Source organism: Ranitomeya variabilis, chromosome 3 (genome assembly GCF_051348905.1).
Source record: "Ranitomeya variabilis isolate aRanVar5 chromosome 3, aRanVar5.hap1, whole genome shotgun sequence".
Classification (NCBI taxonomy): Eukaryota; Metazoa; Chordata; class Amphibia; order Anura; family Dendrobatidae; genus Ranitomeya; species Ranitomeya variabilis.
This window is the reverse complement of record NC_135234.1, coordinates 645,126,108-645,144,682: the sequence shown is the minus strand read 5'-3', so window position 1 is coordinate 645,144,682 and position 18,575 is coordinate 645,126,108. Positions and strand designations below refer to the sequence as shown.

Below are 18,575 nucleotides of genomic sequence, written 5' to 3'. Positions count from 1 at the left end.
CGGCGTCACATTAGAGTTTTACGGACGTTTGAGAGGCGCAAAAAAAATGCATTGCACACGGACCAATGATACTCTATGGGGCAGCTCCTATCTGCCGTATATTTCGCAGCCGTATTTTATGGGCTGAGAAAATCTCAGGTTTGTCAGCGTATTGCGCAAAAAATCCACCAATGAAAGTCTTTGGGAGCGAGAAAAATACGGAATGCACACGAACCATCAGTGTGACTTGCAAGAAATACGCAGCGGTGTTCTATAGAAAAGCCAGCAATTCAGTGTGGTGTACAGTAAAATCACACTGACAGGTTAGAATAGAATAGATAGAATATCTACACATAGTATAGGTATATACACTCACTGGCCACTTTATTAGGTACACCTGTCCAACTTCTTGTTAACACTTAATTTCTAATCAGCCAATCACATGGCGGCAACTCAGTGCATTTAGGCATGTAGACATGGTCAAGACAATCTCCTGCAGTTCAAACCGAGCATCAGTATGGGGAAGAAAGGTGATTTGAGTGCCTTTGAACGTGGCATGGTTGTTGGTGCCAGAAGGGCTGGTCTGAGTATTTCAGAAACTGCTGATCTACTGGGATTTTCACACACAACCATCTCTAGGGTTTACTGAGAATGGTCCGAAAAAGAAAAAAAATCCAGTGAGCGGCAGTTCTGTGGGCGGAAATGCCTTGTTGATGCCAGAGGTCAGAGGAGAATGGGCAGACTGGTTCGAGCTGATAGAAAGGCAACAGTGACTCAAATCGCCACCCGTTACAACCAAGGTAGGCCTAAGAGCATCTCTGAACGCACAGTGCGTCGAACTTTGAGGCAGATGGGCTACAGCAGCAGAAGACCACACCGGGTACCACTCCTTTCAGCTAAGAACAGGAAACTGAGGCTACAATTTGTACAAGCTCATCGAAATTGGACAGTAGAAGATTGGAAAAACGTTGCTTGGTCTGATGAGTCTCGATTTCTGCTGCGACATTCGGATGGTAGGGTCAGAATTTGGCGTAAACAACATGAAAGCATGGATCCATCCTGCCTTGTATGGAGCATCTTTGGGATGTGCAGCCGACAAATCTGCGGCAACTGTGTGATGCCATCATGTCAATATGGACCAAAATCTCTGAGGAATGCTTCCAGCACCTTGTTGAATCTATGCCACGAAGAATTGAGGCAGTTCTGAAGGCAAAAGGGGGTCCAACCCGTTACTAGCATGGTGTACCTAATAAAGTGGCCGGTGAGTGTGTATATATATATATATATATATATATATATATATATATATATATATATATATATATATATGTCAGTGAGACACACATATATATACATATTTATATTTAATACAGAGCTAGATAGCTTAAAGACCGGTAATTCAATTGCCGACTTTTGCTATCTCCTTATCAAACCTGACAGGATATGAGACATGGTTTACATACAGTAAACCATTTCATATCCCTTTTTTTTGCATATTCCTCACTAATAATGTTAGTAGTGTCTGTGTGCAAAATTTGGGGGCTCTAGCTGTTAAATAAAGGGTTAAATCACGAAAAAAACTGGCGTGGGCTCCCGCGCAATTTCTCTGCCAGAGTGGGAAAGCCAGTGACAGAGGGCAGATATTAATAGACTAGAGAGGGACCATCGTTATTGGCCCCCCCTGGCTAAAAACATCTGCCCCCAGCCACCCCAGAAAAGGCACATCTGTAAGATGCGCCTATTCTGGCACTTAGCCTCTCTCTTCCCACTCCTGAGTAGCGGTGGGATATGGGGTAATAAAGGGTTAATGTCACCTTGCTAATGTAAGGTGACATTAAACCTGGTTAATAATGGAGAGATGTCAATAAGACTCCTATCCATTATTAATCCAATAGTTTTAAACTGTTCATAATACACACACCCACATTATGAATAAAGTATTTTAATGAAATAAATACACATGGTGTTTTAAAATCTTTATTGTACGCTTAATTCACCTGAAGACCCTCGTTCTGTAAAAAAAAAAAACATAAAAAAGCAACAATATCCCATACCTTTCCGGCGACCAGTCATGTCCCACGCTGTAAATCCATCTGAAGGGGTTAAATAAATTTACAACCAGGAGCCTGCTAATGCAGCTGTTGCTCCCCTTGTGAAAACTGGGGAATGAATGGAATGCAGGGGAACGTAGCATCGTAGACTTGTGGTGATGCACCCCCTGCTGGCATAAACTCAGAATTCAGAAAAATTCCCACGCTAGAGTTCATATGAGTTTATCAAAAACAGACAATGCCCCCAAAGGGGAAAAAGCCAAAATACCCCATGGTGTACCAGGCTTACCAATAGAGGGGACGAGGTGGGAAGACAGCCGGAGAGTGGACCCCGACGCACGTTTCGCGGCAGCGCCGTGCCGCTTTCTCAAGGGGATGATCCCTCGCCCCCTCTATTGGTAAGCCTGGTACTTATTATCAGACCCCATTTACACGTTATGGGATTTAGTTATATTTATTACATTTCTGCGGGATGTCTGTGTATAGGACCATGGCTAGCCTTATTTAGGTTATTGGATACTTTGTGCTAGTATTTGACTATATTACACCATGGGGTATTTTGGCTTCTTCCCCTTTGGGGGCATAGTCTGAGTGTGGGGGGGCGGGGGGTTCAGCATTTCCTGGCATTATCTTGTGTGTTACTGTATGATACTAATTAATTTTAATTCTTATATGGATTATTTCTGAAATAAACTTTGATATTTATTGTTCATCGATGCTCCGCATTTTCTCTTTTTCTTCATATATATATATATATATATATATATATATATATATATATATATATAGACTGTATATATGTTTTCACGAATATTTGAGACCTTGATTCTATTCTATGTCCATTTTGCAAGCCGGCGAGAAAATCTCGCCGTACGGATGCCATACACATGCCATATGGATGACACACGGATAATTTTTAGAGAAAAAATCACATCCTCACGTTGAATATGGATCACTGTTCAGGACCTTTTCTGCGTATTACGCCTGTAAAAAATGGACCGTATTTCCCTATACTGAGTATGACGCCGGCCTTAGACAGATTTTTCTTTTCTGGGAGTGTCTCTCCCAGTAATACAGGCTGGATGTGAGGTCTGGGTGTATCTGGGATGCTGCTGTCTTCTGCTTATATATCAGCACTGCTTCTATCTTGCACATTATCCTCTTCATGCAGTTTCCTTCTTTTCTGTTACCTGTTTTCTTTGATCTCCCTAAGATGGAACATTTTTTTTACTATCTCTAACACTGAGAAAAGGAGGAAGGCGTAGATAGACCCATCAGAAACATGAGCAGGAGCTCTGATCGATTTGTAAAACTTTCTAAAGACATTCATACAGATATAGGACTTAAAGACATTCTGCATCAGCAAACTGGTCAAATTGTTTTAATGGAAACTATTTAGAAAGTTGCTTAACTTCACCTTTAGGACGGAAGTGAACAATAAAAAATAAATTATTTGTGAAGCTGGACATGTAGTTATTAGAACTAACCTAGAGGTGCTAAAAGAAAATGAACATACTAAATGCAGGCTCGGACTGGCCCACCGGAGAACCGGGGGATTCTCTGGTGGGCCCAGGCACTGACACCTGCTGGCATACTGGCCAGCAGCTGCCTAGGGCCCCCACTGCTCTAGGGGCCCCCAGCCAGTGGCTATGGGGCCCCTGAGTAAAGGGGGCCCACTCTGTGCCAGCGTAGCAGCAGCTGGAGACAGGATCCTGTCCCCGCTGCTAAAGCAAAATGAATATTCACGCTTCCCCATGCCCCTATACCATTTCTCTTTAATAGCGGACAGCATTAGCCACAGGGTGCAGCTAACACTGCCCGCATGCAAATCCACACCAGACTCACACACACTCACAAAGCACTGCACACCCACACACACAGCACCACACACATACACACACACACAGCACCGCACTGCACACATACACACACGCAGGCACACAGACTCACACAGAGCAGCTCACCTCCCGGCGTCCTGCGTCCTGTCTGAGACAGCCCAGCTGGATGATGTCATCATCCAGCGTGCTGCTGTCTCAGTCAGAAAGCTTCCAGTGAGGAAGAGGCTGCTGGGATGAGCTGCTGCTGCTGCGGGGTGGTGAGCTGTGCTGTGTGCCTGCGTGTGTGTCTGTGTCTGTGTGTTCCTGCGTGTGTGAGAGTGTGTGTGAGAGTGTGTATGTGTGTGTGAGAGTGTGTGTGTGAGAGTGTGTGTGTGTGAGAGTATGTGTGTGATGAGCTGCTGCTGCAGTGAGCTGTGTGTGTATATGTGGTGGTGAAGGACAATGATATTGGTGGGGGGAGACAATGATGGAGGTGATGGGCAATGATGGTGGGGGGAACACAATGATGGAGGTGATGGGCAATAGTGGTGGTGGGGAGGCAATGATGGAGGTGAGGGGAGGCAATGATGGAAGTGATGGGCAATGATGGGGGAGACAATGATGGAGGTGATGGGCAATCATGGTGAGGGAGGGAATGATGGAGGTGATGGGCAATGAGGGTGAGGGGAGGCAATGATGGAAGTGATGGGCAATGATGGTGGGGAGGCAATGATGGAGGTGATAGGCAATGATGGTGGGGAGGCAATGATGGAGGTGATAGGCAATGATGGTGGTGGGGAGAGGCAATGGTGGTGGTGGGAGGCAATGATGGAGGTGATGAAATGGGCAATGATGTGGTGGTGGGAGGCAATGATGGAGGTGATGGGCAATGATGGTGGTGGGGGAGGCAATGATGGAGGTGATGGGCAATGATGGTGGTGGGGGAGGCAATGATGGAGGTGATGATAGAGGTGATGAAATGGACAGTGATGGTGGGGGAGGAGGCAATGATGCAGGTGGTGGAATGGGCAGTGATGGAGGTGGTGATGAGGACAATGATGAGGTGGAGAGGGGCTGCATTATACTTTATGAGGGGGCTACATTATATTCTGTGGGGGGACTGCATTCTCAGGGGACTACATTATATTACGGGGGCTACATCATACTATGTGAGGGGGCTACAGTATACTGTATGGGGGGCTGCATTATATTCTGTGGTGGGGCTGCATTCTCTCAGTTGACTACATTATATTCTGTGGTGAGCTGCATTATACTATATGAGGGGGGCTGCATTATACCCTATGAGGGTGCTACATTATATTCTATGGAGGAGACTGTGTTATACCTGAGGGGGTTGCATTATATTTTGTGGGGTGCTGCATTATATTCTATGAGAGGGGACTGCGTTATATTTTATGAGGGGGCTAAATTATATTCTGTGAGGGGGCTACCCCAACCCTTGCTGCATAATTAAGATGTGAACTACCTTATATTATACCCTGATATTAGTGCTTTTTACCACACAATTGGTGGTCTTGTATCTATTTCTATGTAGCTACATAGTGAGCCCCAAGAATGATTTTCTCTGGTGGGCCCAAGGTGCTCCAGTCCGACGCTGACTAAATGTACAGATAAATAATATGAAACTCTACTATGCATATGTGGTTAGGAAACATGAGAGAACATTTGGGAGCTTAAATCTCTAATCAGAATAGAGGAATGCGGATAAATAGATTCTGAGTCTTGCTTATAACAAAGTACAAAATTATGTTTTATTTAGAAACACACAGACAAGACATATTGATATGAACTTATTCACCATATAAATCATAATAAATGTAAAAGGTGGGCAGTGATGTAACCGTGAGGCAGTGAGGCAAGCAAATCATTACATGTAGTATAGGAACAGCGTAATAGCCAAAATAACAGCTCTCGGCTTGTTATAGTCAGGTAGTGGAGGTAACAGATAAATGACGCATGCACAGCACAGCCGGCAGCTAGAAGGTAAAAATAAGTCACATGTAATTTTTGTTTTTAAACCATGTAAAGTAATATGGAGCTGAAAGTGCTGTGAATTGCATCAATATCCCCATAAGGGCATAATAGCCACAAACAAATGCCTAGCTAAGGTTGAGCCAAAGCATATGTAGAGTCCTCTTACCCATGGTATATGACGCTTGTACGCTGAGCAGGAGCCATGACGCACGTTTCACACATGCTTCCTCGCGGGCAGTGTGTTTTAAGCTGTCTGCGAGGGTAAACTATCCCTCGGCATAATAATGTTGGATGGAGAGTATCTCTTGGCTAATAATATGCCATCTTCTTTAATCCATACCCCTAGCTATGTGTTTATTATTATGCATATGTGGTTATTACGAAGAGGTAAAAACTTACATGTACAGGTGTATATGTGTGACGCTGAGTCATTTCTGGCGGACAAGCTGAGAGTCAGGTTAGTCAATGAGTCCGAGGTCAAAAGCCAGGAGGATATGGCATAAGCAGAGGGAAGAGTCAAAGTCAGGTAATGGTCTAAGGCAGAGGTGTCAAACTGCATTCCTCGAGGGCCGCCAACAGGTCATGTTTTCAGGATTTCCTTAGCATTCCACAAGGTGCTGGAATCATTCTGTGCAGGTGATTAAATTATCACCTGTGCAATACAAGGAAATCCTGAAAACATGACCTGTTGGCAGCCCTCGAGGAATGCAGTTTGACACCTCTGGTCTAAGGTATCTAAGGTCAGACAGCAAAAAGATCCACAACCAAAGCACAAGGCACCGAGGGACACACTACACAGAGCTGAATGTACATCTGGCTCAGATATGGGACCAACAGGCCAGCTAAGTAGCTGAGCAATCAACTGGGACAGGGAACACCTGAAGGCAACCCAGAACATCCCAATCTTTGGCTGGCCGAGCCATCAATCAAAGCACCGACAACTCAGCACGCCCCTGCACCAGGCTGTATGATTGAGCTGTCAATCAAAGTACTGACAGCTTCAGATCGGACAGCTAAGCTATCAGTAACTACATCTCAGACACACTGAGGATTGGAATTGTGACAATATGAATACTTCTGCTAGTTTGTTTTAAGTTTGATTTCCTTTACAAATACAAATCCGGGATTTCACTACATATTTCATGTGTTTTTCTTTTGCAGCATAAGAAACATTATCAGAAAATGCGGTTTTCTGCCTTACTTTTACAAGCCTACATCCGAGGCTGGAAGGTAAGATATACGTTATGGTACTCAGATTTTTAAGGCAAACAAAATAATAAAATGAATCGGTTCACAGCTGATTATGACAATTAATCTGCATGTTTGTGTTTAATCATATTATCCTCTGTGTTTTGCACTTTTGATTAGTGTTGACTTGCTTCTAGGCACGTGTGTTGCTAAGGCGAATGAAACTTCACAAGCGCCAGTCAGAAGCCTCATCCACTATTTGTGCTTATTGGAGGGGATACAAGGTAACACTGTCTCCTCAGCACCATTATCCTGAGGACACTAGCCAACTTAAGTGTGGGCTATTTCAGCATTAACTGAAACAAAAAAAGAAAAAAGTTTGCCAGCAGCATCCAAAAAATGCGTGATTTATTAGAGATCTGCTAGCACTGTACATACATATAGGTGTGCACAGAGGCCTTATTTTAAAAGGGAAGCTGTCATCAGAAAATAACATCAGGTGTTTGTGTTAAATGTATTTTTCTTTATTTTTAGCAATGTCTTTTTTCCATATCACAATCTGTATTAAAAATAGAAGCAGAAATCTTGCAATTTTTGCACTGGCAACTAGGGCTTTTTTAGACCCTAACTTACCATTGTTTCAGGAAACAACACATGTACTAAGCCACACTGACCCTGACTTTTGTATTGAAAGATTTAATGAGCAGGTGCAAAGGTCATTGCGAAGGGAGAGGGATCATGATCATCTGTGAATATTATTACTATTGTTGATAGTGTATGTTGTGTTATCAGCTGTGTTACCTGTCCTTGTAATCCTACTTCTGATAATAACAAGCCTGCGGAGAACTTTTCTTGAAAGGATTGGAAGCATGAGTCTCAAAAAGACCCAGTGGCCAGTGTGAAAATTGCAACAATAAAGATCATGATATGAAAAAAAACTTAGACAACATTTTTAATTTTTTTTTTTTAAATATATAAAAAAATCTGATTTAAACAATAGGTCATATTCCGATGGTAGTTTTGTGTGCACTGACATGCACAATATATATGGTGATGGTGGATCTCATAAATCACATATTTGTTTGAATGATGTTGTCATTTTTTAATGTTTGGCTTTTTCCATCAGGATATATGGTTTGTCTGACTAAGTGCTAGAACTGTCTGAATATTCTTTTCTGCAACAAACAATTGTTTATACTTGACAAAGTCTCATGACAGTGGTGATCATCTCTAGATCTGATTCTATCCTGTTCTTTTCTTTTTTGCTACAATACATAAATCACTCATGGGATTTTCATGATTGACCCATCGCCTAATGAGTATTATGATAAAGTATTATAAGACTTTAATTATCAATCTGATAATGAATCTGCCATGACTTAAGGTACGAATCCATAACTAAAAGATACACTATATGGACAAAAATAATATATGCATATGTGAACACTACACTGACAGGAGGTTTTATGACAATCTTCTAGGAAGGCTTTCTACAAGATTTTGGAATGTGTCTGTGGGACTTTTTTAGCATTCATCCAGAACAGCGTTTGTGAGGTCAGGCACTGATGTTGGAGGAGAAGGCCTCGTTCACAATCTTAGTTTATCCCAATGGTGTTCACAGGGGTTGAGGTCAGGGTTCTGTGCGGCCAGTCATGTTCTTCCACACCAAACTCAACAAACCATACCTTTATGGATCTTGACTTGTGCACTGTGACATAGTTGTGAAGAACAGAAAAGAACCTACCCCAAACTCTTGCCACAAGAAGCGTACATCTGTCCAAAATATCTTGGTATACTGATTTCCCTTCAGTGTAACTAAGGGGCTTAAGCCAACCCCTGAATATCAAGCCCATAGCAATATTCCCCTCCAAACTATATGGCTAGCACAATGTAGACCAATGTAGTCAGGTAGATAAAGTTCTCCTGGCACTCACTAAACCCAGACTCATCCATCAGATTGCCAGATAGAGAAGAGTAATTTGTCACTCCACAGACTCCTGTGGTGGTAGCTTTACACCACTTCATCCGTTGCTTGGCATTGTGCTTACTGATGGAAGGTTTGCATGCAGCTTGGCCATAGAAAGCTATGCCGTGAAGCTCCTGGGACTTAGTATTTGTGCTGATGTTAATTCCAGAGGAGGTTTGGACTCTGCAGTTATTGAGTCAGCAAAGCGCTGGTCACTTTTGTGCACCTCATTACTCGTGGTCTCACTTTGTAACGTTATGTGGTTGCGGATCTTTCCACTTCTCAATAATATAACTCACGGCTGATAATAGAAAACTTAAAAGAGAAGAAATTTGATAAACCGAATCATTACACCGGTGGTTCCGATTATAGGACCGGACTGGTATCAGTGAGAGCTTCAGATGTAGCCATTTTTTCCCAAATGTTAGTAAGAGCAGACTGCATGGCGAGGGGCTGGATTTATACACCTGTGTCAATGGGACTGAATGAAAACCTGAATTCAGTGACAAAGGGGAGTGTCCTAATACTTTTGTCCATAAAACTACGTATTATTATTCTTGATGTTTGATCATATAGAAAATGTAGAAGATGCTGCAACTATTGTGATAATGTCTTTCTACAGGTGAGAAAGGAATACAGCAAATATTTCCGATCTGGTGCACAAAGGAAACTGGCCAACTTTATCTACCTGAGGATTGTGAGTTTTTCTGCTATTGTTTGGGTATTGCGGCACTAAAAGCGTAAAACTATAAAAAATCCACCTTATATCAAACTTTAATAGCTGTTCCCTAATCACCCCCTATGAAACTGATACCTGACACACCCTATGGACAGGTCTCGCTTTGTACTTCTGCATTGGGCAGTTCCTCTATTATCCCACCTGGAAATTAATACATTGACTAGTGGATTTCACCATTCCACTGTCAAAAGTGTCCCTAGAAGGTCTGATACTGTCCGATCAGTGCTAATTGTATCACTGTGCAGGAACGTGCATCCAAATGGAACGTCACTGTGGGGCTGATTCATTCAGACTGGCATTGCATACTCTTAAGGGCTCACTGCTAAGTTCATTAAGAGGCACACGCCACTTAATGAATTCGGTGCATCTTCTTAGTGGTGTGTGCCTCCGCGACCCTCACCAGAAATACACCTCCAGTCAGTGACTAGAGTAGCATTTCTAGTGTAAGTACTTTTACTGAAGCTGTTGAATGGGCATAGCCATGACCCGGTTCCTCCCTAGCTCTGCTCATTTTGACAGAGCTGCTTCAAATTGATGTGAAAATGACAAAAGTCGCAACATTTTTGCAAAACACCACACTGCACCAAATATTTGCACATTTTCTAAGCGTTTTTTTGCCAGTTTTCTGGCATAAAAGCTGTGATGAATTAGGGCCAAAGAGTTTAAAGATGACCTTAAACCAGTGTTATGTTACACTGGCCACATCATGGGGTAGTGGCTGCAAAGCTGAGAAATACACAGTTCTTATTTAATTTTTCATCTCCATTTCCTTTGCATGACATTGACCAATCATAAGAAGAAGGCGTCATGCAGGGCAAAAAAGGGACAGTAGGTAATAAAAACATTCTTTCTCCTGCGAGATGTAATGATACTATCCTGATCTCTGCAGCTTCTGTGTAAAGTAGATTAGATCTGAGTGTCATTACAAACACTGTCAACTTTCATCTCATGGCAATCAGTGTGGGCTGAATGTCATTACAACCACCTCAAGCTTTCATCTCACAGCAGACAGCATGGAGGGAGGTGAGTACAGCTAGGCTAAGTATCATTACAAACACCTATTGCAACTGCAGCCCTCCTCTCACAGCATTGTCATCTCAGCTGTATTCCCCGTGCCCCCACACTGACTGTTCTGAGATGAAAGCTGGAGTTGTTTGTAATCACAATCAGCTGTGCTCTATACTACACACTGGCTGCAGAGATTAGGGCTGGAAGCAGGGCTGTCTACCCTTGCATCTCACAGGATAAGGTCTTTGGACCTTCTTGTGGTTGTGTTCTTTTTTCCCCATGCTTAACGTCTTCTGCTTATGATTGGTCAATGTCATACAGAGGTAAATAGCTTTGTAAATTACAAGAAGAATAACTCAGCATCCGAATGTAATAAACATAAAAATGTACTGCAATCTAATTCGACAAACATTTTGGTCCATACCGCTGGACCTTCATCAGCCTTACTGCAAGTGTGTGGAGAGGGAGAGAGAGAAATAGCTTTTGTAAAGAGCGCTGATGAGATTGCGCCTGCCAGATGCTCAGCACTAGTGCTGTTATACTCAGTAACATATGGGTCATTGCTGGGTTAGTGCAGAGAGCAAGATCTCCCTCTTTCACTATGAGAGGAGCAGTGGATTGTGGTGAGATCTTATTCAGCATGGCAGTGTCCCGCAACCCAGAAGTTGCTAGAAAGTCCGGCCATTTTGGAGCACATTAGGGTTACTTCTGACCACTTTTGTTAGCAGATGATGTAGAAAAATCACCAATCTGGGGCTGTTTGAGCTAGACAAAGATCTTGCAGCCAACACCTTCCATAGGTCAAATACACATTACGTATATATTTTACAATATATTTTCTTTGTGTTTATTTCTCAGCTTCAAAAGTATTTCCTAGGACTGAAAAACAACCTGCCATCAATGTCTCCAACAGACAAGTCTTGGGAACCTCCCAAATACAAGTTTCTCATCGGTATAAATCAAGAATTAATGAAATTATTCCAGGTTTGGAAGGTGAGATGCTAAAAATATATTCCCAAAGAATTGTTCTGCTTGGAATTGTGGTGTGATGTCACTCACTAGCCAATGACCACTATTTTTTGTGAAAATTCCACACAAATAAATGTTTTGCTTCTTTATGAGTTATTTGGCATACTATGGAGGAACTGGGACAACAACAACGTTAGTGTGACACCTAGAACTTGTCATTTAAAGTCACCTCCATGTATAAAGGGTAATTACATTTTAACCGTTCAGATTGGCAGAAAGGATCACTCTCAGCAAAGGGTGAATTGGCCATTTGGGAATTAGGCCAGTGCTGAAGGCCTCTTGATGATTTGGAGTACTATTTTAAATTTAAGTGAAAGTCCTTAACCTCTTAGTGACCAGGCCAAATATTTTCAAATTGACATGTATGTGACAATAAATGTGGAATATTTCAATGAATCCTAGTGATTTTAAATTTGTTTTTTTCGCGACACATTGTACTTTATGTTGGTGTTAAATTTAGGTCAATATATTTTGTGATATATGTCTTTTATTTATAAAAGATCAGACATCTGACAAAAAAAATTTTAAATTAGCAATTTTCAAACTTTGAATGATTCTTATTATCCCAGACAGTCGTACCACACAAAACAGTTACCATACGTCATAAAATGTCCTTTTATTTTGTTAGGATGTTAGAAGGTTTAAAATGTTGCAGTAATTTTTTATTTTTTCAATGAAATTTAGAAAACTTTTTTTAGGGACCTGTTCACTTTTATGTGACTTTAGGGGACCTATAGATTGGGAAAAAAACCAAGTCATACCATTTTAAAAACAGCCCCCCTAAATATATTACAAGCTGCTGTCAATTAGCACTCACATCAATTTTTTTTATCCTTTTAATATGTCGCAATAATCTTATTATATAGCACGTGTACTTACAATTGCTCATTTTCCCTTTCTACCCAGTAAATTGTTCTTTTATCTGCTTTATGTAGAAGCAGGAAGTCTCCTGTCCATGTAGAAATCATTCCCCTCTTCATCTCCTGACCCAGCTGCTCCTTCTAATCCTGCAATAAACTTTTGCAGTGACTGATGACTCATACAGGAAAAATTGATCTCTTGTTTCTACATAGAGCTTAGGTGGATTTAGCTAGTCAGTTTTTAATCATGTAACATCATAGACCTAATGGAAAACAGAAGAATTAGCTGGGTAGAAAGGTGAAATGAGCAATTGTAAGTACACAGTGCTATATAATATGATGACTGCAATATATTAAGAGGATAGAAAAATTGATAGGAGGAGGAGTGCTTCTATAACCCTGCAGATGCTTTTCAGAAATGAATGCAAAGTGGCATGACAGCAATGAAAAATTGTATTTTTTATCACCTAAATGATGATAACTTTTGAACAGGTCACTATAGCCGGTAGATTCTTAGGCTGTTTTTTGGCCATGTATTTCCATGGCAAACATCAGGGTCACACAATCATGATCTCAGCGTGCCAATGGGGTTAAAGAGGAAGCCCCCACACTCAGTTAACCATCTAAATACTGTAGTCACTACTGACAGCAGCATCTAAGGGGTTAGATGGCCATGGTTGGTGCCAATACCGATCATGACTGATGCAGCAGAGTGTCAGATATAGTGTAAAGCTGACAGCATTTTCACCCGTCAAGAGACGCTATTCTCTTGCATCTCAGGTCAGTAAAAAGACTTACTTGTGGCCACTTTTTACATCAAGTGTCATACCTATACTGGATTGAAGGACACCATAATCTTCAATGCCTGGAGGCCCACATTCCTCTCAGTCCTCCCCAGACTTTATTTTACTAGTAAAGTGTAAAACATATTATTATGATTTTTTTGTTATTAAATATGTTTGCACTTTGATGTCACCTTCTGCATATTTTATTTTTTTCTTTTTCCCTAGTGTAAAAGATACAGACAGACTCTAACCCCTCAGCGCAAGGCTGTCCTCCAAGATAAACTAAATGCCAGCGAACTCTTTAAAGGCAAAAAGAAGTCTTATCCGGCCAGGTCAGTAAGTGAAATAGCAAAGAGTAAATGTAACTACTGTAGTATTGGGCAGATAATGGAATAAATAACTAATTAAAGTAATGAGAAAAATATTATACTGGTCTCAGTAATATTCTGAAATGTTCTTTGGCTCCAAATATAATATTAGTAACTAATTTTCTTCTTTTTAGTATTTCAAAGCCATTCCTAGGTGATTCAGCAGGTATACAGAAAAACCCTAAAATGCAAAAACTATCTTCTCTGGTACAAGGAAGGATAGATGTAGCGGCCAACGTGCAAAGAATAAGCAAAACTGATGGGAAGGTATGATATCTTACTCTACAAGTTGTGAAAAACATTGTGTATGTTGTCAGATCTCATTTTATTTTGTATTAATTTAACACCTTATAAATTCACATACAGAGTGATGAATAATTGAGCATCATGTGAAGCTTTAGAAATCTGCCAGTAGCCAAATAATTTATAGCTAAGTGCCTATAGATATCTTTTGTGGATATCTATTAACCTTATAATATGTTATCAGTCAATAAATTTGTCATAATAAGGTTCAATTTTTAACAGATCTTCTTGGATCTGTGTGTTGACTAGTACATTTGCACAATATAGATCTAAAAAAAAGTGGCTCAGCTGTTATCATAGTCACAAACAAGTCGAAGAAGGATCCAATGCCCTTATAGCAGGCTATATGCTTCCTGTCATTATGTGCAGTGCAATGTGGACACACGACTGATGTAATGCCAGACAATCCGTTATTCACTCCACTGAGGTAGCCACATCTAATGGTGCAGGGCTAACATGAGTGATCGCGTGTTAGGGTACGTGCACACGCTGCGGAATGGTGTGTGGATTTTTCCGCACTGATTTTGGTAAATCTGCAGGTAAACCGCACTGCGGATTTACCGCGGTTTTTCTACGGTTTTTGTGCGGATTCCTCCTGCGGTTTTACCCCTGCGGATTCCTATTATGGAGCAGGTGTAAACCGCAGCGGAATCCGCACAAAAAATTGACATGCTGCAGAATAAACAACACTGCATTTCCGCGCGTTTTTTTCCGCATCATGTGCACTGTGGATTTTGTTTTCCATAGGTTTACATGGTACTGTAAACGCATGGAAAACTGCTGCAGATCCACAGCAAAATGTGTGCACATAGCATTATTATAACAACTGCAAAGGCCGACTCACCCTGTACTTGCTGTCAAATCAGGAAGCAGCTTAAGTTATATGTCATTCAATGTATCTACACCTCTGATCTCATGCCACACACCCCGCTATTCACTCCACTAGGATAGCCGCATCTACTAGTGCGCGAATAGTATTAGTAGTATCTTAGAAAAAGACGGTTTTCCAGCTAAGCGCGCTTCAAGGACACATGTCCCGATAATATGTCTCATGTAGAATCATGATTGAGTCCTCATATAATTGATCAAGTAACAGTTTACATACACGCCATCACAGTGAAGCAAACCGTGAATGCAAAAGCAGCTCGCCTGCATAACAGCTCTGGCTATCCTTAATACCGGTGTGGCAGCTATGTCAGTGAGACCGCACCTGTACCTGCTATAATTATACACGATCATTCATACCAGCCATACACTGGTAGATGCAGCTATCCTAGTGGAGTGAAAAGCATGGTCCGTGGCATGAGATCAGAGGTGTAGCTACATTGCTGGGTTCATTTTTCCCAATGTAAGATTCGGTGCATAAAAGTGCGGTCCACAACAGTTTTGTGCATTTCTGAAAAGAAGGACACTGCTGAACAGAGGTCAATCTGAGTCTAGAGTAACTCTGCTGCCTCATTATAGTGAATGCACCCGTCAGGGTTGTAATCATATTTACATCATTTGGAGATTTAAATCTGCAAATTATGTCTTCAGAGAGTAAGAGGACCTGAACTCTAGTGCCACCTATTGGAAGGAGCAATCCTAAAAGTCAATATCGACCGAAATTTTCTCTTCAGAGAGGAAGAGGACTAGAACTCTAGTGAGTTCATAGAAGTAGCAATGCTAAAAGTCAATATCGACCCTTGAACGTGCCTTGCCACATGACTTAGGATAAACACCCAGCCAAATGAAATCTCACACTTTGCACTGACAAGGGGCAGTACACCCAAACACAGTGTCTGCAAATTGAGAATATGGTTTGAGTTTTATCCTAAGTCATGTGGCAAAGCTCCTTCAAGGGTCCATATTGACTTTTAGCATTGCTACTAGTGATGAGCGAGTGTGCTCGTTACTCTAGATTTCCGAGCACGCTCGGGTGTTCTCCGAGTATTTCAGTGTGCTCGGAGATTTAGTTTTCGTCGCCGCAGCTGCATGATTTGCAGCTGCTAGACAGCCTGAATACATGTGGGGATTCCCTAACAAACAGGCAATCTCCACATGTATTCAGGCTAACAGCCGCAAATCATGCAGCTGCGGCGATTCAAACATAATCTCCAAGCACGCCCAAAATACTCGAGCATGCTCGGAAATCTTGAGTAACGAGCACACTCTTTCATCACTAATTGCTACTTCTATGAACTCACTAGAGTTCTAGTCCTCTTCCTCTCTGAAGAGAAAATTTGCATATTTAATTTCCCAGAGGAGCATTGCAAGGCTTAAAAGTCTCCTCACTTTGGCATGAAAAATGTGATTTTTTATTTTCATGGCTTTATGTTATAAAGTTCTTTGAAGCCCCAAGAGTTAATGGTACTCACCAAACATTTGGAGCTTTGCAAACGCGACATGGCATCCGCTCGCAATTCCAGCCATTTTTACTTTCATAGAGTCAAACGATGCTTCTTCCCTTTCAAGCATTATCTTTTGCCCAAACAGTAATTTTCCCCCACATATGGGTTATCATCCAGAATTTGCAGAACAAGTTTTGTGGTCCATTTTCACTTGTTACTCTTATGAAAATAAAAAATTAGGGGCTAATAAAACATTTTTGTGGCAAAAGTTGATTTTCATTCTCACGGGTCTTCATTATAAACTTCTGTGAAGCACCTGGGGGTTCAAGGTACTCACCACACATCTAGATAAATTCCTTGAGGGGTCTAGTTTCCAAAATGGGGTCAGTTGCGGGTGTTTTCACTGTTTAGGCACATCAGGGGTTCTACACACGCGACATGGTGTCAAACGGTTCTCCTTTCCTTCCGTGCTCTGCCGTGGGCCCAAACAGTAGTTTAGCTCACGTATGGGGTATTGGGATATTCAGGAGAAACTGCACAACAAGTTTTGGGGTCCATTTTCTCCTGTTACCCTTGTGAAAATAAAACATTTGGGGCTAAAGTAACATTTTTGTGAAAGAAAGTAAAATGTTTTTCCTTTCACATTGCATTAATTCCTGTAAAGCACCTGAAGGGTTAATAAACTTCTTGGATGTGGTTTTGAGCAGTTTGAGGGGTTCAGCCTTTAGAATGGTATCGATTTTTGGTATTTTCTGTCATATAGGCCCCCAAAGTCACTTCAAATGTGATGTGGTCCCTAAAAGATGGTTTTGTAAATTTTGCAGGAAAAATTAGAAATTGATTACCAATATTTAATCCCTGTAAGTTCCTAACAAAATAACAAAAAAAAGTTGAAAAAATGATGCAGATGTAAAGTAGACATGTGGTAAATGTTATTTATTAACTATATAGTTTGACATAACTCTCTGGTTTAACCCCTTAACGACCAGCGGCATTTCAGTTTTTGCATTTTCGTTTTTTTGCTCCGTTTCTTCCCAGAGCCATAACTTTTTTATTTTTCATTCAAAATGGCCATAGGAGGGCTTGTTTTTTGAAGGACAAGTTGTACTTTTGAACAACATCATTGGTTTTAACATATCGTGTACTGGAAAACGGGGAAAAAAATCCAAGTGCTGTGAAATTGCATAAAAAGTGCAATTCTGCAGTTGCTGTTTTTTTTTTACATGTTCACCAAATGCTAAAACTGACCTGCCATTATGATTCTCCAGGTTATTACACGTTCACAGACACCTAACATGTCTAGGTTATTTTATATTTAAGTGGTGAAAAAAATACAAAACTTGGTAAAAAATAAATGGCGCCATTTTCCGAGCCCTGTAGCGTCTCCATTTTTCGTGATCTTGGGCTAGGTGAGGGCTCCATTTTTGCACACTGTGCTGACATTTTTATTGATACCATTGTGGTGTAGATAAGATATTTTGATTGCCCATTAATGCATTTTATTGCAATGTAGCGGCAACCAAAAAAACATAATTCTGATATTTTGAATTTTGTTCTCGTTATGCCGTTTAGCAATCAGTTTAATTCTTTTTTAATTTTTTTTATATTGATCGGGTGATTCCAAACGCGGCAATACCAAATATGTGTATATTTGATTTTTTTTATTGTTTTATTTTGAATGGGGGTGATGGCTCTCATAGCATTCTGGCAATGACAATCATAGAAGTCTGCTGGAGATCTCTGGTTGTCATGACGACCTATCAGTGACTCGCGATCATGTGACGGGGTCACTGATGGGTGGGATTAGCAACGCGCTTCCAGTAAGCGCGAGTTAAATGCCGCTGTCAGGGATTGACAGCGGCATTTAACTAGTTAACAGCTGCGGGTGGATAATGGTTTCACCTGCAGCTGTTGTGGGCACATGTCAGCTGTATAGATCAGCTGTCATGTTCCCGGAAAGGTGCAGGCTCAGAGCCAGAGCCCTCACCAAACAGGGGGAGTCCGGCATCGGTGTACTATTGCGCCAAATGTCAGAAAGGGGTTAAGGGCATAAAAATTCAAATTTGAAAATTGTGAAATTTCAAAATTTTTTGCCAAATTTCTGGTATTTTGAGAAATAAACGGAAGTCATATTGAACAAATTTTAGCAGTCATGAA

At 41.2% G+C, this 18,575-nt stretch overlaps 1 protein-coding gene across 3 annotated transcripts in view; it reads left to right on the top strand.

Annotated features, from left to right (window-relative positions):
• The window catches only part of MYO1A (myosin IA), a 136,263-nt gene that overhangs the window by 102,810 nt on the left and 14,878 nt on the right, over positions 1–18,575 (top strand). For 2 of the 3 annotated variants that reach the window (XM_077297703.1, XM_077297704.1), the window contains exons 21-26: positions 7,004–7,072; positions 7,228–7,314; positions 9,619–9,693; positions 11,602–11,736; positions 13,643–13,749; positions 13,920–14,052. In XM_077297703.1, coding sequence (XP_077153818.1) covers positions 7,004–7,072; positions 7,228–7,314; positions 9,619–9,693; positions 11,602–11,736; positions 13,643–13,749; positions 13,920–14,052 — 606 coding nt within the window. The remainder of the gene's footprint in view (positions 1–7,003; positions 7,073–7,227; positions 7,315–9,618; positions 9,694–11,601; positions 11,737–13,642; positions 13,750–13,919; positions 14,053–18,575) is intronic. The other variant, XM_077297705.1, reaches the window with a different exon arrangement.